A 24439-nucleotide genomic window follows, 5' to 3' on the forward strand; every position below is an offset into this window, starting at 1 on the left:
CAATGCCGCTGCTAGGCTTATCTTCCTTGCACGTCGCTCCTCTTCTGCTTCCCACCCCTGTGAAACCCTCCACTGGCTCCCAATTACCTTTAGAATTAAATTTAAAATCCTGGTACTGGCATATAAGGCCATCCATAATACTGTTCCTCCATACATTTCTGACCTCATTAGCAAATACTCTCCTACTCGATCCCTACGTTCTTCCCATGGGCTAAGGCTCTCCTCCTCACTTTCACTCGGGCTGCCCCATATCTCTGGAATCTACTCCCAAGGAACCTGCAGCATTCGCCCTCCCAACATTCAAGAAACATCTAAAAACCCACTTCTTCAGAGAAGCATACCATCTTAGCTGCTAGAACTTCCTTGTCATTGATACAACCACCACACTACCTCTCACCCTTTCTCTATGCCTTATGTTTGTCATAATAATAATAAATAAAAAAAAAACTGTGGAGAGGGGGAGAGGACCAAGACAAAGCCAATGCTGTGGTGGGTGGTTAGCGGGAAATTTGTTAGATAAGGTTAGGTAGTTTGGGGTTTATACAATATAAAAAAAATTCTGAATTAGGGCAAGTTACTAGCTATGTATTTGGTATTTTTCCAACTTTTTTGAATTTTATTTATATAATAATGTCTTACATATACGCATGGATTCCAAACAAAACCATATGTACAAAAAAAATCTATGTTCTAATTTGTGTGGGTCTTCTAACTCACAAAAAAAGAAATTATGTCTGAAGAAAGACAACAAAACCATGAAAATTGCTCTGGTTCGGTGTAAAATAGCCCTGGCCCTGCAGCAGTTAATTTATGCATTTTACGTGTACAGAATAATAGTACTAGGATAACATAAGTGTATTTTGTGTTTGTCTGCTATTCACGTGTGGGGGTTAATTAATCTTATAGGAGAGTTAATAGGGTTACATTTTAGTGCCACCGACATCAATCAGTGGCAAGAATAGTCAGACCATGGAGGAGGAAAAAGTGGAGGAGGACAGTTGCTGCAGTAAGGCAGCCTCTTTTCTGCATTTTTTTGAAGAATGCCAAAACTCACCAGAGCAGCGCAGTGAATGGGAGAGCTCTGTAACCATGACCTGGATAATAAGTCCAATGCGCAAGCGGAACATCTCAGCAAACAGTGAAGGCTGCGTCCTCATATACATGGCCAGGTACACCATGATTTCCTGTGATACATGCCAAAAAAAGACAATGCGGACTGCTTTTTACACCTACACAGTCAGGGTATACAAAATATTCTTCATTTGTTTTATGCCTTCATTTTCATGTTTAGTACCAGTTTGATTTGTTATCTAATAAAGTGATCAAGAAACACACATATTCCTCTTTAAAGGAACGTAATATGGCATATTAAAAAAAATCAAAACCATAGGAAAAAGTGACAGTTATGCCAAAATGTTCAGTACACCTGATGATGCCTTGCGCAAGGCAGCATTAATAGGGGGCATGAAGGATGACTCACTAAGCTGGAGGCATCACTGCCCATCATTATGTAATCTTTACCAAACCCTATATGCTACATAATGTGTGATTTTAACAACATTACATTTATGCTGACAAGTAATAGTGCTAGAGTGCTGATCATGTATAATAGCAGTGGTTGTAATCTGAAGGTATTTATGCTACCACTTGAAAATTTAATTTATAGGCCAATATGAAGAAAGCCTAAACATGGGGGGTATTTTTATTTTGTTAAGGTTTAGCCCAAACTCTAAACACCTGGCACATTTGGCAGTAAAGATTATTTTCAAGACTGGCTTGCTTACCTGAGTAAGGATAGATATACTCATATTTTGCTCGCTGGCTTCATCAATTAAATTAATTAGTTTTTCATAAGGGAGGGGACTATGGGAAGATGCAGAAATATTCACATTAAGTTGTTTATTCAATAAAAATTAGCATGTAAATCCATCATCCAGTATGTAGGTTTCAAGTTTTAATATAACTAAATTGCAGAAGGGTGTTTTCCTCTTTCTAAAACCACCCCTATGTACCCTTCCTCTCAGTGAAACCACATTTCCACCAACTTTTTTTTCCCACTTAGGATTTTGCTTCCTAGACAAGCATGACACTTAGTCTTTTATGATCTGATCATCTGATTTTCTTTACACTGGACAGCATTTTACACCAACTGTATTGTTTATTAGTAGTAATAGCCTAAAACCTTAAGTCACCCAACCCAGCCTCCTCTCCCTGGAAAAAAGTGAATAAGTCTTTCTCTGGAACACACTGAGATATTTTGATGGAATTTTAGAAGTACTCACGCAGTTATAGTTTTCTCCCGTGGCTCTGGAGGAAGTCCCACTGTGAGCTGCTTTTGGTGAGACAGAAGGTCTGTGCAGGCCTAAGAATTAAACAATGTAGTAAAATAGTCAGCAAAAAAAAAAAAAAGCACACAAAAAAAAAAAAAGAACCACCAAAGCAGCATGTGAATAGCATTCCCTCTGTTACCTCATCTAGAGCCTCCACTTTCTTTTTCAGTATCCCAGAGATGCTGCGGATCAGAGCCCATTGCCGTGTCGTTCCTACTTTACCATAGAGCTCCTCAAGCAGATCCTTTACAGTCACACCAGGCTGGCCATAAATCTGAGTGTCCCAGTCTGCTCCCCTTTAGAGAGTTACACAAGGGGAAAAAAGTAAACATTATGAAAAGTGAAAGAAAGACAGGAGGACATGCGTTTTAAAATAAAATCGAGCATGCGTACTCACTTCATTGTATGCAGTATGTATAGGATATCCATTTGCTCCTGCACATCGGGGGTCTCTCTGAGCAGATCTACTAGAGCAGCATAGTCTACCTTCCCAGTTGAATCTTGAGGGAGATACATCTCTGCATTGATAGCTGGAATCTTAATATGGAAAACAATGACACACAATGTGATAAATACATAAACACACTGCTTGAATGACACCACACTTTATTCCCTGCAAATAATATAGTGAATAATAAGAGGTACCTTGCTTGTGGCGTGCTCTGTTGGAGGAGTGTTCAACAGATCGACTGATGGCTGTGAGGCCTGGAAGAGTTTGGTAGGAAGATACATTTGCAAATCTGAAATGAGATGATGATAGTTTTAACTATCAAGAAACTGTTTTCACACCTATTTCTTGTGCCCCCTAAGCATGCTTCCCATGTGGTTACAGACTATTAAAAGATACAGGATTTTAACCTTGCTGTAATGCAGCAGCCATATATTTGTGTCCTCAACCTTGTTATGCAGCCATATACTTATATGCTATGATAAAATATATTAATATGTAATCTAAACAGAGGGTAACACTTCAAATGATGACTGTTTACAGAACTACACAGATAGCTGGAAGATCTGGGACTATGTAACAATTCTTATTACTGTATGCAATTATGCTACAATCATTTATATAAAGTAGACCATTGTGTTTGCTACACTTGTTAGGGAAGGCGCCTTAATTTGAGTACACCCCAGACAGAAAAAAAAATAAAAAATGCATAAATGTCTCTCACTCTGCACATTGAGACCCCTGGCCTTGCTACGGAGAGACAGAATATCCCTGGTGCTGTGGATAGCTGCTCGGAAACGTTGCCGGCCTCCGCGCTTCGAAATGGGAGCTGGCCGTGTAGAGGTGCTTCCCAATAAATGGCTAAGATACTGAGCAACTTCATCATCAGTGTCATCTGCAAAAGACCGAGATTCTGATTTCCATTCCCACTACCTATCAGTGCCTTGTAGACAGCAGGCAGAACATTTATGTTACAGAGAAGCTCAATAATAATGCTTTAACCTGCAGGGTACAAGAAACACAAAATGTCACAACAGGCCAACAAATCATAGAGAACACCCCACTCTGCAAAAACACACTGTAGTTGTGAGTGATTTAAAAAAGCATTACATATATATATATATACACACACACACACACTAAAAAGTGCTTTGTAAACACAATACTGCTATTGTGTAGAACCTTCATTTAATACATTGCTGTTCAAAAGTCACTTGGTAATTCCTTGTTTTTGAAAAAAAAGGAAATTTTGTCCATTAAAATAAGAGCAAACGGATAAGAAATACAGTGAAGACGTTATTAAAGTTGTAGATGACTACTGCAGCTGGAAACGGCATATGGAGGTCCTTTATCAGCAACCATCACGCCTGTGCTCCAATCGCACGTTTTGTCTGCCAATCCAAGTTTAAAATGTTAACTGATCATTAGAAATCCCTTTTAACATTAGGTTAGCACAGCTAGAAATGTCCCCGTTTTCCATGAAAACAGTTAAGTGACCCAACACTTTGAACAGTAGTGTAGTTTTAAGCTGTTTGTATAACAATGGTAACATAGTACATGCAAGAAGACAAAAACACACACACCATATACCAGAGCTTCTCTTTTGTTATAGTGGGCTATAACTGGCTTGTGTACATAAAGCACACATGGCCAACCAACCACCAGGTACAAACCATGTCCGCGATTCAATGCAAATCTCTTACACAATGCAGTTGTGAGCACAATAAGGCCAAGTATAGGTGACGAAAAATGGAGACCAAAACCATAAAGTATTTAATTATTACATTATTTAAGATCCCCCACAGCTGTTAGAGAATATTACACTAGCATAAGTATATTAATGTTTTTTTTAAACATGTAATGTATATATAACACACAACACAAAGCTTACCCTTTTTTTCTTTTATGTCATTGTCTGATGTAGCAACTTCTTGCAATAAATACATTTCCAATACAAATGTTTAAAAAGGTGGTTTTCCAGTGTTCCTTATCCTACTTTATCCCAAAATGTTCTACTTCCATCACACAGTTGAACTGTTATTTACAACTGTCTACATTTCTAATACCCCAAAACAGTCTTTCTCCTGTGTTATTCCCATTCTTACCATCATCGGCTGTTGGGGCCACATGCAGGGGCGTATCCGGCTCCCGCACAATGATTGGTTGACCACTGTTGCCACCACTCCCCCAGGCGCACAGCTTACCCTCCATTCCAGAGTCCATGAAGCTCAGGTGTTTGCAGCATGATGTGGTCAGGAAGTCCGATAGGCGACCTGTCTGAGTTCTGAGTGGAGACAAATACCTTTAGTATCCTTCTCCATAACAGAGGAACTAAACTATTATATTATTCAACCATTGCATACAAACATTACAGTACAATTTTCACAGAACAGAATACTAAATTGTACATTACATCAAGTTTACAGACATCCGTAATACAAAGGCCTTACATCATCAGTTTGCTACATGGCATCACGCAACAAAACATTTACACATTTGGTGGTACTAAACTGTTCACCTATCTGTAATTATACTAGTTTAAAATCAGTCCCTAGCTGTTAAGATCTTTATTTAAGTTAGAAACGTGCTCGGTCTCACCTGGCCCCTCCAAAGTATCCATCTTGCACTTTCCGAAGAGTGGCAAGTACTACTGGATCTAAATCTGTGCCAGAATCATCTGATGATGTACAAAAAAATAGAACATACGTAAAGCCAGCTAAAAGAAAAAATCCATGTGCTTCACTGATCCTTGAAAAAACAAAAAAACAATATATATTATAGACTACAATATATTGTGGGCTTAAGACAAAAAGGAAACATATCTTGCAGTTGCTCATGACCCATTACGGTTTCCTGGAAAGTGTCCCTGAATGGAGCCTCATGGATGATAGGAGATACCAGTATCTGTAAAGTATATGCTCAATTCCAATAGTCCACAATCTTAAATTAGGAAATACATTACCCAGCATAGTTTGGGAGATTGGAAAGATAACAGTTGGGCGACCAGTCATTCTCCACCGGCTACACAGGTAAGACAGGTCAGTACGCAACATTTCAACAATCATCCTGTTATCCAAAGCGAGGTAGAAGTGTTGCTGGTCTATAAACTACAGACATAACAACGTTAATCCATTTTACCCAAATCACTTATGCAGAATCAAAATATAGAAAGACTTGGTTAATTAATTACCATTACACCATATGGAAAAAATGTAAAAACTTATTTTACTCAAATCATTTCTGCAGATGCAAAATATGGAACTCAAGTTTACCAATAAGGATTACATGCTGATGGAAAATATGTTGATCTATACATATTATTGCAATGCATCCCTAGCTCTGGTTAACCAGACTCTCCTTCCTCACACTCTAATGCAGTGGTCTTGAAACTTTTGTAATAGAGCAGTATTAGTATATTAGTATTAGTGACACAAATATATAGGATAACAGTGGAGGATGCACCAGTAATATAAGGGCCCCAGAAGAATCTGATTAATTCATTAGCTCAGAAATGTTGCTATTATAAGAATGGCATTTATATCCTCTAAATCCAAGCAAGGGGTAGCTAAGAAGTTTGGTTTTGTAGTTATCGGCAGTATGGGCATCATTTTTATTTATTTATTTTTTTATGGTGATGGTGGGTGTTGGCCCTCTTTAGTAGGCTGGATACGGACATTATTAGCTCTCCTGATGTCGTAAGTTTGCCAGTGAGAGGCATCATGATCTGATATTGGGTCCTGATTTAAAGTTTGAAAAGCCATACTGAAACAAAGTTCACGCCAAAATAATTGCCACCTCTTAGTAACTGAAAACACACAATTTAAGAGGTTGTTGATTGCGGTGACTTACAGCAACAATTCGTCATTTTTCATTACTGCTCTAGGTTTTCAGGGCCACTAGCAAAATATATTTTAGGGGTCTCAAATCGATAATAGAAGTCAAAATTATTATGTATGCAATACATATACTAAGAAGCACAATATATAAGATCACAACAGGAAATATAAACTAGATTCACCTGAGGGGTGAAGGCGAAAATGTTTTGGCGTATGGTATAGAGCTTGGAGGTTCCCAAGACACCCATATTCCTGTAGGGTCTCCCACTTAGATTCATCTTTCTGTTGCGTCCTTGAAAGAGAATGAAGGTTTGTTATTTATCACTGTGTATCCAGAGCCAACCCTTACATATGGAAAAGGGGTATGCCCAGAGCATAGGCGTATTGTATGGTAACCAGGGAGGCAGTAACGTGGCGGGGGTCACACAACGCTGGAAGGTAAGCTGCGGTTGAGGTAATGGGTGAGTGAGGGAGTATCCTCACGAGTGTATAAGTTTGAAGGAAATAAATAGAATAGAGATCTGCACTCAACTGTAATATTTAATGAAGTAGATCTGTGCTTAAAGGAACAGGTGGGTACAGGTTAATTGAGGCCTAACGCGTTTCCAGAATCGAGATGCTTGGCATCCCCACCAAGGCTGGAGCCAGAACTATTTGTTTTAGTATGTGCATTTGTGAGTATGTGTATAAATTAGTGTGTATGTGAGTAACCGAGGTCCTGAGGATAATCCCTAAAACCAATTTTTTGAAACATTGCAGTTTTCTATTCGTCCCTCTGATATTTTCTTAAAAGGCTATAAACTCCTCTTCGATCCAGTTTTGTAAAGATCTTAGAATGCTTGACAAAAAGTTCAGAAATGAGAGGTAATGGGTAGGTGTCTTTGATGGTAACACAATTTAGGCCCCGATAGTCAATACAGGACCGCAAGGTGTCATTGTTTTTGGTGACAAAAAACAAACAAACAAAAAAACACGGCACCTGCAGTGAGGGTTGAGCAGCAAAAAGCCTTTCTCTAGGTTCTCGTGTATGTATAATCCCATGGCTGTGGTTTGCAGATAAAGTAGGCACAGTACCAGGTAAAAGTTCAATGGGGCAATCACAGTAACGATTGGGGGGGGTGGGAGATTGATCAGCTTCCCTCTCACGGAACACCAAAAAAAGATAAGAAAAAGGGTAATCTTAGCATTAGTGGTAGACGCTGAAACTCCTGAGAGCTGGGAGATGACAAGTACAATTGATGTGGCACTGCTTGCTACTGGTGGTCATCTTCCCTTTTTGTCAGTCTATAGAAGGATTATGATGATATAGCCAAGTATGACCCAGTTGTACAAGGGTAGCGGGAGAGGTGATGATGTTCACCGTCAACCATTCTGTGTGGAGGGCACCCACTGGGGTTTTAACAGGCAAAGTCTCTTGAGTAACAATGATTCGGTATAAGGGGCATGTATCAAGGGCCTCCACACTCAACAGGCAAGGTTTGTGAACAAGTGGTAACCCATGAAATAAACAGTCAATATCGTCCCCAGCAGCACGACAGCCTATGAGAGCAGCAGCGGTGATGGTCTTTCCTTCGTATGAGAGAGAGACGGGCACAAACACATACTTGACTGAAGGCTGTAACAAATCAGGTGTAGTTGTATCATACCCTGACTCGGTCGGACGGATGGAGTCATCTCAAAATGTGTGGAGAATTGTTTGAGAAAAGCACCCTGCCGACGGAAGATGGGCTGGGCTGGAGCAGGATCCACTAGTGGAGTGGGAACAGGAGCAATAGCTTGAGAGCGGACGGGGTCTGTCCTAGCAAGAAGAGTGAAGTGTCTGGGCAAACTGGTCCATACAGTGATCCAAGCTCTCAATGCAGACCTCATAGGCACATCTTCTGCCCAATCTCTGCGGGCCCCATGAAGCGGCCATTTGTTCAATCACGCTCAGTGTAGAATATCAGACCCCGGGAGCGGAGACTGGACAGCAGAATAATAAGAGAAGGCAGCAGCTGTCAGGATCCAAACTCAAGGTCAAAGACAAGCCGGTCCAGCAACATATGGCAACGAGGCTGGAAACAGCAAAATCAGTGTTCAAATCGTAGACAGGAACAATCCGGGTCAAGAACCAAAACACAGCAGAATATTCATCAAAAAAAAGTTAAGGATCTCGCACTACAAAAACTGAATGCCAGACCTGGGTTTAAATAATAAGCCCACCAGGAAATGGTGTTAATTAGGTCATGCTCTTCGTTGAGTCATCCACATCATCGACACGTCATCCTAAATATAGGATCTGGGAGGCTAGGTTCACAAAGAAGCGGACGAAGAAAGAAGATAGAACAAGAACAAGAAGAGGTAAAAGTAGCGGAACTGATGGAGAAGAGACATTCCATGGAAGCAGTTGGCAGAAAAGGTAGGAAGAAATTATTAGAGATTGTGAGTGTACGAAAGCGTGAGTGAAAGCGTGAGTGAGACCGTGACTGAGAGTAAATGTATTAATCATGATACAACAAAATAGATGCGGGTGTAATTTTGGCGACTATGGTTATGTGAGGGAGTAGCATTTCAGTCTCTGACCCATGCAGCACAATTTCTTGGGCCAGCCCTGTATGCACATTTTGCTACAAAAATTACATCCATTAAAACTTTGGTTATAATTGATCACATATTTACATATCATTACAGAATCACAACATGCACACCCAGTTTCTTTTACAAGTTTTACCCAGCCTAGCATAGATGTGGCTTAGGATTCTTGCAGGCTGTACTCGGATGGGGTACACGCCAGCCACTGTTTCCACCTCAATCCCATTATTCTTTAGAATAGCTTGGATCTCCTCTGTCTCCGCAAGAACAGTTACTACAAATAGATGAAAAACAGCATCATGAGTCAATTTGACTGAGAAGCCTGAATCTTGAAGGCACTGGGCTGTGGTGTACCAAGTGAGAAGTGATGGCAGCACCAATTTTCCCTATTGGAACCCCAATTTTTGTGCCACACTCTCCTCCTCTGATGTGCTCGCCTAACAATTGTGTGAGAAGATATTGGTATCTAAAAATTTTTAAAAATGAGTGGGGGTACCATAGAGTATTACTGTCTTGGATGCATTTGGTCAAAACCATCCCCGACCAGAGACACAGTTGTTAAGAAGGAAAATCAATTCAACTTTAGAGATCCTCTGAACTTTTACATATCATAGAAAATCATTAAGTACTACTTTGCCAAGTGTATTGAAATGTAAGATTCTTGTTTATTGTTAGTTATGTGTGAACATACAGAGAGTCCCATAAGTATCAAGGAACAACTTGCATATGACCTTGCATTCACCTTGAACAACTACATCTGGTTTGGGAACAGTAGAAAATCTTCTATTGAGTGGATCAATCTCTCCAGGAGCTAGGAAACCCTAAGATACAACATTATAAAAGATTTTGAAGCAAGGTTAAATAAAATTGGCCAATGGCATATAAGTAATAATTTCCCCATGTATAAGACGCACCTTTTTTTTGAAAAGTGATTGTAGATTGCAGTTACTACTTCCCAGTCCCTCCCTGCAGTCACACTGACGATTGGCCCCACTCCTTTCCTTATAGCATCCACATGGGCTGCTGAAAGTTAGGGGAGGTGGGGGTTAATTTAGGGGCAGTTATGGTTAATGGGGTCTTTAGGGTTAATTTAGAGTTCAATAACTATGTAATACATATTTTTTTCAAATTTCAGGCCCCAAAATTAAGGTGCGTGTTATACATGGGGAAATATGGTATATAGCACCATATTTCATTATGATCCACAATGCCAAACACGACATAACAGAGCATCACACAATGTGACGTTACAGAAACAAAAGCTGAGCTTTACAATCTAGAAGCCAAACAGAACATTAACTAGAGATATATCTGACAAGCACACAGAACATTACACTGGTAAATAACTTTTCATATGGATCAGAAAGAACTCACAGCCCCTGTATTCAGCCCACTTACCTGGACTGGATGTAGGTCTCCCTTGCAACCACTTAATCTAAAGCGACTGAAAAACTGGATCGACAATGTTCAATGCTTTCATTTGACTACACTTTTTAGACAAAGGGTAATATCCGTTTATTCAGTTTCTGTTTACTGTGATTATACAAGTTCTCATACAGTATTAAATGTATTACCTCAATGAGTTATATCACAATGGCCTCACAATAACTACTATTGCACCTTTAGCTAGACTAATCGAAGCAGTGCCTTTATTATACCTACTAAATGCACTTTTTTTATATCTAAATACACTTTCAAGCTACAACAACACCATGCCATGTGCTATGGCTTATGATTTATACAGTTTCTGACATTATGCCTACTTATTCCTTAGATTATGGATACAGTCACTTTTACAGGGAAGATTGTTCTTAACAGGTACTTATCTTTATGAACACAAAGTGAAAAAGGATATCTTATATTCTGGTAGTAATAAAGCAGCCACCATAAACAAAGATATAATGCATCACACAGCTCTATGTCACTGTAATTGGCTTACTACCAACTGTTATTCCTTACCTCCGACATTAAGCAGCCTAGAATATAAAGTGACTGGCCCCACATGTGAGGCAGCTTCCCCATGGGTACCCGATCCACTGTATGGGGGTGCTTGTATTCTTCATCTACCTACATCGCAGGAGTTTAAACAATGAGATATCAGAAAATATGCTTTTCCATTTTTTGTTTTGGCGATAGAATAACGATTAACACTCACGTTGTCTCCTGGGACACTATACAGTTCTGGAACCAAGTACACACCGTTTTTCCCTTTAATTAGAACACCTTCAAGGGCTTCCCTGTATTCTTGAACCTAGATTACAGAAAATGACATGGAAGGTAGTCAAAAATGACACACAGTAAGGCAGATTTACAGGGGATTACAATAGGTACAGAACAAGGAGGAGCTAGGGAGAGATGTTTGCATTTTTTTTTTATGAGTAGACATTTTAGGGAACAAAGCTGTCTCTGGTCTGTCCTTACTGTAATTCTAAAGTGCCTCGGTGCCTTAATCTATCTCCACTTTTGTTTCTTTTTCTGTGTGCGATATCTTAAGAGACATACTTAGCCAAATAATTCATGGTGCTTCTCAGCCACTTACCTGCTCTATGTTGCCAATAAATATTCCATCCAGGATAAAGTAGGTCCAAAAGAGCGGCCACTCACACTCAATATTTTCAAAAAGTTTCAGCTCAGCAGGTTCATAATATAATCTGGTAGGATCCTGTCACATACAACATAACATCACTTTTAGCAGAAACAGAGAGATCTATCTCATGCCATCTGTCACAATGGTTTGAGGGACAGAGCATAGACAAACATGGCAAAATATGTTACCTCTTTTGGGGTCCGGTATCCATCTCTGAGAAATCTACAACAGCCATAACGACCCTAAAGAATCGGAAAACAGAATTAAATCATATATAGTAGTAAAATGAGAAGAAAATGTAGTGGACTGAACACTGATAAGAGGGTAGAACCTGAGCACATGAAACGAAAGATGCAATGATATCTAATATAGAACTGGGTAAGAGAATAGACACCTGCAACTTATCGATTATCTTCTGCTTGGTGAGCTGCACCAGTTGAAGATCTTCAACAGCAAAGGCTGGGAATGAGATGATGGATAGAACACCTGCATCTATTTCCTTGGATGTGGAAGCCCTGGGGAGCATGGAGTGTAGGATTGACTTGTAAATGAAAAGGAAACAGGATGAATATTAAAAAGCGAGACCTTGGTGTACAAATTTACTTCAATGAACAACACCTGTACCTGGCAGTGCTGGATCTCATCAGATAATACATGGATTACAGACTGGGGTCCTCCCTTAGCACCAAACAAATTTAGTTCATCCAATGCTTCCAGGGCTGCCTGAGAGAAAAAATAGAATAAGTAGGAATTGCAGTGGTTATTATGTAGACTTATGTAGGTTATTATGGAGAAACTGAAATGTTGAAATAATACAAAGGTATAACAGAGAAGAGGGGAAGCCACTACAGAAAAATAAAAGACACAAAGGGAGAATTGAGAAAGAACAGGATCATACGGAAACAATGTATGAACAGAAAGAAAGTCAGGTAAGTGGGTAAAAGAAAATGCAAGTGTCTGGTGGCTCAGAGGGGGCAACGGCAGATTTTAGAACAAGACAAAAAAAAAAAACCAGGAAAACCTGAGTGGGGGGGGGAATGAAAGCAGGAGAAGAGCTCCTAAAAAAATCAAATTTATTTTTCATGTGCCATCACTCCATGTGGCATTTATTGACTAAGCTTCCACTTTCATACATTGTTCTACATACACACTGTTGTGTGTAGAACAGTACGTGAAAGTAGAAGATTATATTGGATTTTTTACAGGTTTTTTTACAGGTTTAAGCTGTAGCAAGAGACTGGTCTGGTAGAACTCAAGATGTATATTGGATACCCCAGAGTCACCTTAGCCATGCCCACTGAGCTTGCGTTAAGTTCGGAAATGCCTTGGTTGGTTTTGTCACCCCGTTCCCACATTCCGAAGTCCTATAGATAGAAAAGCAGAGATTAGTTTCTACAAAGGCAAAAAGTACACTTACTTAAATTAATCTATTTTGTGCTGCTATACTCACAGCAGTTTTATAGGCAGCTTCTATATAAAACACCAAGTTCTGTATAAAGGTCACTTCATCCAGAGTATAGATGATATGCAGCCCTGATATAGAAATGGAGAATGAGATTTATGTTTACAACATTATTTTGGTGTAAAGTTTTCAAGTGGTCTTGTCATCACGGCATCAGATGGTTATACATAACCCTCCCCGAGGCCACTTTAACATTAACCAACTGTGACTAAGATATGGATAATGGTCTCCACTACGGGTTTTATAGACAATTGTATCTATAGATTGTGTCAGTGACATCCCTAGCACAGGTGCAGACTAAAAGGTTTTAAATACACTTTCAACATAACGTTTATCACAAAAACACACACACACATATATACATACATACATATACATAGATATATATACACACATATACATATATTTATTTTTTTTACTTTTGTGGTTAAGGAGAAATAATACCTCTTTTACACATTGGAATCAAAATATTTTCTAAATAAAGCCACTACATCTGTCAACCTGACTGATAACTTATTGGATGACCTAAAATCAAGTTTACACTAAGTCAAAGTCTGTGGCCCTTAAACTGTGGGGTCTCCCTCAGCAGGCCTAATAATAATTCTATGTGCCTTGTAGATCCCATATCAGCGAGCAGGTTACAAATATGTAAATCTGAGCCCCCCTCTCAAAAAAAAATAAAATATGCAGGTTCCAACAGCATGGTTACATGGCCCCATCTTACCAAAATCTCATTTCTTATTATACACTTGGGACAAACAATGTCATTCTTTGTTGATATATATCCTACAGTGCATACACAACAAGCCTTGGCAAGGTTCCAAAACACAATCTTGTTATTTCTCTCACTAAAGGTGGATGCTATGTGTGCAATGTAACCGAGGTGCACAGCAGGGGAGGGTTGAGCTGTGCAAGGTGCTGTGATTATCAGACAGAATGGGAGAGTGGGTGTATTTATTTATGAATGTGTATGGTGTTAGAGTGAATATGTGTTACTGCATGGTGGTAGAATGCAAGTGCATGTGCTGTATGGTGTTAGAGTACGTGAGTAAATGTATTAGTGCATGCTACCCTATGGTGTTCACACGAATCTGCAAGCCAGCGTATAGCGTTAGCGTTTCAGGAGTGGGCCTAGGGTAAGCAATGCAAGGGAAGAGAAGGGAAGAGAAGGGAAGAGAAGGGAAGAAATACTGCACCCAGGTGACACTAGCTCTAGCTTCACTCAAACGTTTAAAAAAAAATATATATATATATATCTCTAGCTTGTAAGATCAGAAGAGGAGGATTCTTTTCTCCTTCTCAACCAGTATCCTTATGTTATTGTCAAATTGCATTTGCCCCTTACTGTAATAGCTCATAGGATTACAGTGTCACGGACTGGGTCTATACAGACGACTGTAATGACCCACAGTGCCTAATGATGGTATTCAGGAGTTATTGCGCAGTATCGGAAATGGACAGGGCCTGGTGCAGGGCAACCGCATAGCAGCGGATGTTGTCCAGGACAAAACAAAGTGATATCCTGCAGGCATCCTGGAGCAGGCATGAGACATAGCAGACAAATGTGCAGGATGCTGCATGCTGGGAGTAGGGAAGCTAAGCAGAGTACAGGAGAAACATAGCAAGCAAGGGGGACAGAGCAAGGAACATACCGGACAAGACATGCATGGTACAGGACACAACAAAGGACAGGGAAACAAGGCACACAAGGGATGGAATGAGGAGCCGGGATCCTCAGACGCTTCTCCTTTAAGCAAGGATAGGATATCTTAACCGGGACATGGGGAGAGGAGAGAGGAACCGAAATCCTCAGATGATTCAGGAAAAAGAGGGCAAAGGCAGGTAAAAGACTAACACACAAATACAGGACTAGCCTAGGACTATATGATAATAATTGGAGATTTAGTTGCATCTTATGGCCATAGTATGCTTAGCCCACCACTACGCCAAAGTACTCCAATATACGGTGGGTCCTACTGCTAAACCCAAAGGGGGAACCGTAGCGAGACAGGGGAACCGTAGCGAGACAGGGGAACCCAGAGATATGCAGCTCCGCAGCCTGGATGGGGCGTGACATACAGTAAGTAAAAACACAAATCTTCTATAAATTGTTAACTAATCACATCTGTATTCCAAACACAGCTCAGAAGCAATGATAACATAAAACTGGTTTACCAGATGCCGTCATCTGTGCCAAAAACAGCAGGTAAATGGATGTTGCATCAAGCTGCAGGTGACCCCACTGGTTATCACCTACTACAGTTGAACAATTGGCAGTGTTATACTTGGCATGGAGACTATCCTTTGTACTTTGGCTGTACTTAAATTCTTCTACTTTGGAAACCTACAAAATATACATGTACATTAAAACATTAAACAAAAAAAAATCATTAAACTCTAACCTTTAGATTTAATTACACATTAGAAGTTACACTTTTCACCAAAGAAACAAAAATCGTGATATAATACAGCATTAAAAAACTACTTCTGTTTGTTTTGTAAATTATAATTTGGTATGACTTTGGAGAGTATACACTAACTTGGGAGTTTGCAGGAGAGCAGAATGTTCAACTCCCTGATATTACTATGCATCATAAAGAGCCAACCCCAGAGGTTTCCCTGCTTTGAGGGCTGAATTGGCCCTTCAATAAATCACAAAACAGAATATATTCTATGGTATTTAAAGTAGAAACATACCATAGAATTACAGTGGCGCAATCAGCAGAAAAAGGGAAGGTAATATATTACCACCTACAGAAAACAGTATTCTTACCTGTCTCATCATACATTGAAGCAAACCTCTCATCAATTTGACCACATTCTAAAAGAAATATCCAAACATAAATTAGTGTTAGGTGCCATATGCCACGTGTATAGATACAGTTGTTGGGACAGTCTGGTATCTGTTCAGTACATTGACTCATCAAGGTAGTCTACAAAACATGCAGTTTTGCCCCCAATAGGAACCTTTGTTTTGGAGCTCCACATACGCAGACTTGTCACCCAGTTTAACCCATTCAATCCCCTAAGAACATACCCATACATCTTTAAAACCGGTGGCAAGAAACTGATTAGGACATACAGGTAGGAATTTGTTGTAGCAACAGAGATATCTCCCTGATGCTACATGGGGGTCTGGACTACGCCATGTCAGCTGATCATATGTAGCAGCAACACGCAAACGCACACACTCACTCTCCATCTCTCTCTCAACGGTCATAGCTCTCCCTATTATGGCTCTCCATCACAGCTCTTGATATAATAAAACAATTTACTTATGTCACTCGTTACACTACCAAGTGATTTATTATTTTTTTTTTTTTTTTTAACAGAACACAAAAAGGTAAATTTTGCGTGCTAACATTTGCCAATACAAGAAATCTGCCTTCCAAAATGTACCTGTTCAAGCTCGTAAGCTTTGGCTTTGTCTTCATCCCGATCAGCATTCTTCCTGTATGCAAGGCTCAGACCCCATACAGCCAGTACCGTGTAAACATTGTCTCTCACCCATGCATCCTTTTCTTCACAGCTGGCTGGCAGAAGGCCTGTTACTGCATTCTGAAAAAGGAAAAAAATATCAAAGAGTTACTGTAACATCTCTGATAGAATATGCAGGTATAATTTTACACTCAGTTTTGTAGGAAGAAGTTAAGTATTTGCATATAATGCTCACCAACCATATTAGGTCAATGGCTGATGACTGGTGAGAGTGATCAATGATCAGTGACCTAAAGACTCAATCACTGATCAGATCATTTTAACCTAATAAACTGCTACTAAAAATATTGTAAAATAATCATAATCATGATGTCCTGATGAAAGTCTACAAATAAAAAGACTGAAACGTTGACTTGTAACACAGAGTTTCGTGAAATTATTTAAAAACAAGTCCCATGAGTGCCGGCAACTACTTTTGGAATTATATATATATATATATATATAAACATTTTAACTCTTTCAATGCTGGTGATCCATAAGAGCACAGCACAGATTGTGACTTGGCCCCCACAAGCCATTTACCCCATTCAATGCCACAATCAGAGGAGGGTGAAAGGGGAAAAGCATATGGGGGATTCTGCAGAATCTTCCACGCATTTGCAAAAGAGTCTTAACAGAAATCTAAAGGGACCTACTCCGCTATCATATGCATTGAAGTGCATGTGGTGGCTGAAGATCTCTTTTAAAGCATAAAGTGGTTATTTGCTGTCTCAAGGGAGCCCAAACTGGGAAAAAAGCAGAAAGGCATGGGGAATGCTTTCATGCTTTAAATCCTGGTGCAACCGATGCCAAGTTACTTTATTTGAAGATCAAGCTGTTCAAAACATTTATAACTGCGATGAAATGCTGCCAGACTCGCCCTATTGGGTTTCTTTGGGTAGTTCACATTACGTGCATTGTCTAAAATGCATGTTTTTTTTTTTAAACATTGCAAGTAAATAATATTTAAGTTTGATAATATAGAGAAATCTCTAGCTACAGGGTGCTGAAGTGCACATAACCACCACCAAATAGGAAAAAATAATAAATACAAAACTTGAATGGTTAAATTCATTATTATACAGAACACAATTCCAAGATTCTGGATATCTCTTTACTACCTGTTAACCTAATATATACATGTAGTCCAATGCATTAAATACCGTAAGTGAGCAGTTCTGAGCTTTTTCAAATATTGCAATTTATACAAAGTTGGGTTTTGTGTGAGCTGTCTCCTTGATTATAACCACTACATTTGTGTTGTGTGCTTGTCCTACAGAGGACTTGCTTGTAACTTAATAAAAGTCAGCTTCATCAGTGTCAAGTCACAACTAAAAATGCTTACCCAGCATGCTACTCACGGCACCAGCTCGATCACGGGGTTAAACATATCCCTTAGCAGCTATTTTGAGCGAATGTCCTTTCATATCCACCACTGCTAATATTACAAGCAGAAAGTCAGATTATGTTAGTAACTTTCACTATGAGGCCAGGACCATTTTGTGGACTATAACCACAAAAACAAGGGGTAAACACAGAGGGTTTTGGTTTTTCCCTCCTTTACAAGTTACTTTCGATGTGTCTTTGCAAACGGGATTTAATGAGACATGTGAATCATTGTCCGCTGGCCAAGACTTTTCATTGAAAGATGATTATCTCTGCAGATGCCAATTAGGCAGATAAATGATATACTTGAAAACAAGTAAAAATAGTCTCAAACACCTGAACAAGTGACTCAAAACATTTAAAGGGACACCTTTCTGGTACACACACACACACTACTATACACAGCAATATCTTTTAATTGGAAACGTTTCTAGGCCAGAGCCAGTGCTCCCAACTGCCCTTTTACAACCTAACTACTCCACAAATGTCACCCTCTCTAGTGAGTGCCAGAATATGTCCTTTACAGTCACTACACCACAGGATGAGCGGTGCTGGGCGAGGAAACTATGGAATATGCGCCCACAAGGCTGGTTACAATCTGCTTCATAGGGAGAAGATATCAATACAAGTGCTAGATAAAGCTCCGGGTAAGAAATGAGGTGTTGGTTTCAAAATAAAACCCAGACTCATATGAAATCCTATTTAGAGTTTGTGAATAGGCACATGTCAGATAGGGTGACCACACTGGCCATGTTTTCCAGGACGTGTATAATTTTTACTTTGCTGCCCTGTGGGATGTTTAGACTTGTGGAAAGGAACCTATAAGTCAGTTATACATCCTCCAAACTGCAAGGGCAGCATTGTATCTGGGCTGGTCAGCAATAGGTACAAATGATACGTGTCCTGGGAGACATGGCCAACGTGGTCAGCCACATGTCAGTCCATTGGCATAACGGGGGCCCAAAATGCCAGCGTCGCCACACAACCCCCCTCCATGCTTCATTCCGAAAAGCATACCTTTTGGATTATTATTATTTATTTTTTTTAATTAGGGGTGCATGAAGCTTAGCAGGCTACCTGACCCACCCAGCACATTAGCATGGTCAAACAACGTCAGGTGAGCCATTTCTCCCTGCACATTCTTCTATTCAAGTGTCACAGGGGACCCTAGGTTTTATTTTTTTGTTACGCCACATGTCAGAACAGCAGATATAAACTGACCTCTGTGCTTTTTTTAAAGAACTGACTGGTGGAGAAAATATTTTTGGAATACATATGCATGTTTTTGTAAATTTTTGGGTCTGAATAGAATTATTGTACATAGTTTGCATGATTGGAGCTGTGTAGCCATGCTTTAAACATTGCCCTATCAAAGGTTTCATTAGGAATAATGTTTAGCACAGAACCAAACCTATCCAGTTGTCAATAAGCTACAAATCCCACAATCTTCTGCCGGTCACAGGATTTGTACACATATACACTAATTAAACAGTACACACATATACTATTACACATTTCTAGACTTTGACACATGACCTTTGAAACATTTTCCCTATCCTACATTTAAAAATTACAAAATAGGTTATGGATTATGTCATTCAACATTTCATTACTGTGTCAGATCTATGGCAAACAGAGCCCCCATCGTCACCTTTCATAGTTCACGTTTGCCTTGTTACAAGACTAGCTAATGGAAACATAACATTTAACATATTAGTTCTTGTTTCTACAATAGTAGGCAAAACAAGGTTTTGATACAATCTTCACAAAGACACAAAGTACATTACTGGGGTTTATTCACTAAAGTGGGAGTACGCAACAGAGCTACAGCTTCAATTCACTAACTTCACTACGAATGATGAAGGTCTAACCCCAGTGAGTTTCTCTTGCAAGAAGCACTTTGTTGGCCCTATATAAATCAAAGATTTCAAGAATACTTCTTGAAAGTCACTTAACCAACCGCATTATGCAATATGCAGGGAAAGTTCAGAACTTCTTCATGGAGAAACTAGTCAAAGGAGGACCATCATAATTTTGTAAGCTGGAAAACAACCCTTCCTCCAACTTCAGGCAATAAGCCCCAATGTGGGTAAACAAATCACCTTTATTATTAGTGCTGCAGAACAGCGTGTGCTGTAGAGAGGTGTGAGTTGAATACTGATAAAGCCAACAATGGCATTAGTAACAGGGTTAACATGAGGACACGGCAAGAGATTTAACTTTATTATGTAATGATCCAAAGATTTTGTAGCACTATGAGAGGCAGACACATTAACCTCATAACTGCTAACAGTGCCAGGGCATACTTTACACACAGTATCCGCAACAGCTTAGATTCACAGATCTTGTCAGTTTGTATTATGTGTTATTACTCTGCAGGCAATGTAACATCACAATTCCAATCTTAGTGTATAAATATTGGCCGTACTCATGACGTGAACTGACCTGGTGACAAAGGATGGTTTGATGTACAAGCTTGGCGTATCTGTCCAGGCGGACACCAGAATTACTCCGGCTCCTCATGGCTGACAGCGATCTGACGCTAAGACCTATGAATGAAATTAACCATTCCAATAAAATGAAATTGTTCTATTAAACAATGCTTTGCGCTTCTATACCACACATACCTTATATTTCTATTAAAATAATATTCTACCCCCAATGACCAAATCACATGCGGGTTTTAAATGCTTAATTAGCTATCATTACCCAGTCTTAGTCTCCCTCCACATACTACAGCATTTATATATATATATATATACACACATATATATATATATATATATACACACACACACACACATATATATATATATATACACACACACGTGCTGTGCTGTGCTGTGCTGTGCTGTGCTACAAAATGGAAAAACCTACTAGCCTAAGAGCTCCTTTACTGTTCATCAGATCAATAACTACCTTCAACTACTTGCCCTATTGAAAACAAGTTACAAAACAACACCCAATAGGTAAATACCAATAACAAATTCTAACTTCTTATCGGCCGTCAAGTAATCTGCTCCTCCTTCCGATAACTACGCCATGCACCAGCAACTAACACTCAGCGATTCCTCCCCAGCTTCCCCGAACCTTCTCCCCTCACTCTCACAGACACGAAAGTAAACGCACATGCCCCCACAACCTGATTGGCTGATTTAACTCTAACATAGCAATGGGCGTAGTGTGAAGAGGCAGTACAATCAGCGGCCTGTGATTTGTTCGACGATCCAGCAGTCGTGTGTACGCTACGTACGCCTGTGGTTGGAAACGCAACCGGAAGCAAAGAGGAAATAGAATGAAGTTCGTTTACCGCTGCTGTCAAGCGGGGTCTAGTTCCTATCCTCGCGTGGACTGTGACAGCGCTGTATGTTTTTTAGGTTAGGGTGTTGCGCAGGTTATTTGGAAACATTTTAAATTCGTGGTCTGCATAAATTGTGCATACCAGTGGAGTATAATTGTATATCTGCTCCAAAGTGTAGGGCCCCTTCTCCTCACGTACGTACCAGTGTGTCTTAAGGTTTGTTAGTGTTATTGTCAGTTTTATTTATTGCCAATGTAATGTTGTTATTAATACTCTTACACGCACGGAAACCTTGAATAGTTGAAGTCAATGTTAAGAAAGTGTGACTTTGTGGTTTTGTGTTCTCTGCCCCCCTGTGAGCTTGAGAGAGACTGGAAACATTACAGTTGAACAAAGCACATTTTTAAGTAAGGTGTGTGTATATATATATATATATATATATATATATATATATATATATATATATATATATATGAGCCAAAAGTATATTTGCTAATCCTCCATTGTACTGTCTCCCCCTTCTGTTTTCACTCCTCTTTCCCTTTCTCTCTAACTTCCCTTCTTCCACTCCCCTCTTTCATCTCTCTCCCTCCCCTTGTTAAACTCTCATTACCATTGTCGTGACCCACCTCAGGCTAGTATACTGGGAATGGGTAGTTCCTGTGCCACTTCTCCCCCAAACTGCCTGCCTGTGCCACCTCTGTACCCCAAACAGCCAGCCACTCCCTCCCTCATTCATTCACCAATTCAGCCTCCCGCACCCCTTTACCTCCCCCGCGGTTTTTACCGGTCTGGGGGCCGGTCGAGCAGGAACCTGGGTGGCAAAAGATTTTTCTCGCAAAGTGTGCATGCTCCATAGAGGAAAGGCCCGCATTAGGCGGCCGTCGGGCCACAAAGACATCTGCTTGGCCGGTCCTCCGGCACCCGGGGGGTGGACTGAACCCACTCCCATAGGTATGCCACTGCTATTAGGTCCTTGTCGTTTCTATAGATCTGTGTATGTGGATGGCAAAAGCAGCAGTGTGTACTGTCTAGGGGAGGGAGAAGTGGGGAAAACTGGTGATCCATTAGGGGGTCTCTGTAGCCTATAGGAACCCTCTCTCAAAAAAATCTATATGATGCCAAAGAGCAGTAAATGCATAAATTAATTGCATAAATAGACTTTGAGCAGCAAATGCATAAACGTAGCTTACTAGTGTGAAGCCCGTGTCCTAAACAGCTTACCACTGTCATCCTTGTGCCTCAAACTGCTTCCCAGTGCCATCCTTGTCCTTCAAACTTCATGCATGTCAGAACTTTCCATATTCTTGAGGACTTGAAGAGCAGCTCCTTATTGTAAGGTAAACAGGAAGTCATTTCCAGGAGTTGTCTCCTTGATATATATGCAGGGTCTTTCACAGCACAATGAGTGCTGTGGAGGACTCGCTGGATGAAGAAGCTGTCCCAGGTGGTACTGTCATGGAAGGAGGTAAAGCTCTGCATGTGTGTGTGGGGGGAATTAAAAGGTGCACCTTTGGAGAATGGGCTAAAGTCATCCGACCCTGGGATTTAGCCAAGATAGACCCTCTAGGGATGCTTTAAGCCCTGCCCAGCATGGTGACTTGGCAATTATAAATATAAGATATATAATCAGTGATCATATGCTTAGTATCTGGACTATAGATTTTTTACGCTCAAGGATATTTTTTTAATTAATTTAATGATATTTTATCATTTTTAACAAACAAATGTATGGTTCTTTTGTAGGTTTAAAATGCAACCATTAAGAACATAGTATTAAAACACACATGTAGCAGTAGCATAAGCTAGGCAACCCAATGTAACAGAAACCGAAAACGTTGACATTCAGTAGTGTAACTAGAGTGGTCGTAGTGGTCACAACTTGGCCCACCTCTCCAGGGGGCCCAGGCAACTCCTGCAACCACTTATTCCTGTCTCTCCATACTACTTCAAAATTGTTCAGAACAATTTTGGACTGGCACAAAGAAAGAGACATGCAGTGGGGTATTGTTCCGTTACGTGACCCCAGCAGTGAAACTGTATGTTTGCATGTGAGCATGGATGTATAAGTGTGTGTGAGTGTCAGGATTTCACCCTGCCTGCTTGGACCCTGTCTATTTTACATTGTCATGCCTGCAGCCACTAGTGGCCACCCTTCCCTCTCAGGAGCACCCGTTACTTATTATTTGAGCTGAGATTGTGATATTCTGTTCTGACCCGGCTTGAAAAGACCATATGTGCCCTGTTGTGAGTCTAGTGCCCTGTCTTCAAGCCGTGTTTCAGCCGTGTGCTCTGTCTGAGGAGTTCCAGCCTTGTGCCCTGCCAGAGCCCCCGGTCTGCTCCAAGGCCCCCTATCTGAAGTCTGCTCATAGATCCCCTATCTGAAGTCTGAATCCTACCGTGGTGCAGCTGCCTTTGTGCCTGTGCTTTTATCACGCTTGTTAAGTCCTGTTTCTCCTGTTCTGCCAGCACACTCCAATATAGACTGATATCTATAAATACTGTATATGTATCCAGCCTTGTGTGTTTTGTTTGTATGTAAGGGCACTGGGTGCCGGATCAGGTTCGGGTTCAGAGCTTAGCTGTAGGCAAGCTCAGTACAGGCAGGAAACTGGAAGTGTACCGACAAGGCAAGAGGTAGGAGCACAGCTGGAAGCCCTCTGGATCGTTAACGTAGCCAAGAGTCATACACGGGAGACAGATCAGATACAGCAAAGCAGTAGCTCAGTATACAATGCCAGGAACACAATGCTCTAGCAGCACTAAGGCTAAGATGATGCATGGTTTATATTGAGCCTTAATTGGCCGAACGAGGGGCAGGTGTGTCATGCAGGAACAACATGGTCCAAGGAGAGGCAGAAGGAAACCGCAACCCAAGATCCACCTGTGGAGTAGTGGATAAGTGATTCACCTAGAATCCCCAAGTGTTGCAGATTCTAATCCCTGCGGTTCCTGACATTGTATCTACCTATAAATCATGCTGCATCGTGGCATACGAAAATTGGGCTCCTACCTGACCTGCTTGCCAAAGTCCCAGCAGT

The 24439-nt window shown here is 40.4% G+C and overlaps 1 protein-coding gene across 1 annotated transcript; it reads right to left on the reverse strand.

The window, feature by feature from the left end:
• Positions 1-1054: 1054 nt before the first annotated feature.
• On the reverse strand, positions 1055-20620 carry LOC149276092 (phosphorylase b kinase regulatory subunit alpha, skeletal muscle isoform-like; the record flags this gene model as incomplete). Its single annotated transcript, XM_089503898.1, has 25 exons — positions 20543-20620; positions 16634-16792; positions 16008-16055; positions 15410-15578; positions 13223-13305; positions 13056-13136; positions 12397-12495; positions 12167-12313; positions 11961-12014; positions 11725-11847; positions 11341-11436; positions 11145-11252; positions 9928-10006; positions 9325-9459; positions 6797-6906; positions 5741-5885; positions 5377-5455; positions 4884-5062; positions 3503-3673; positions 2976-3070; positions 2728-2867; positions 2470-2626; positions 2283-2362; positions 1785-1863; positions 1055-1184 (listed from the first exon to the last, which is right to left on the reverse strand). Coding segments are annotated over exons 1-25 (2824 nt in total), but the record flags the coding sequence as incomplete, so codon positions are not given.
• Positions 20621-24439: the final 3819 nt, after the last annotated feature.

Source organism: Sceloporus occidentalis, unplaced genomic scaffold, assembly GCF_023333645.1.
Source record: "Sceloporus occidentalis isolate IW3139 unplaced genomic scaffold, rSceOcc1.0.p SCAF_247, whole genome shotgun sequence".
NCBI classification, from domain to species: domain Eukaryota; kingdom Metazoa; phylum Chordata; class Lepidosauria; order Squamata; family Phrynosomatidae; genus Sceloporus; species Sceloporus occidentalis.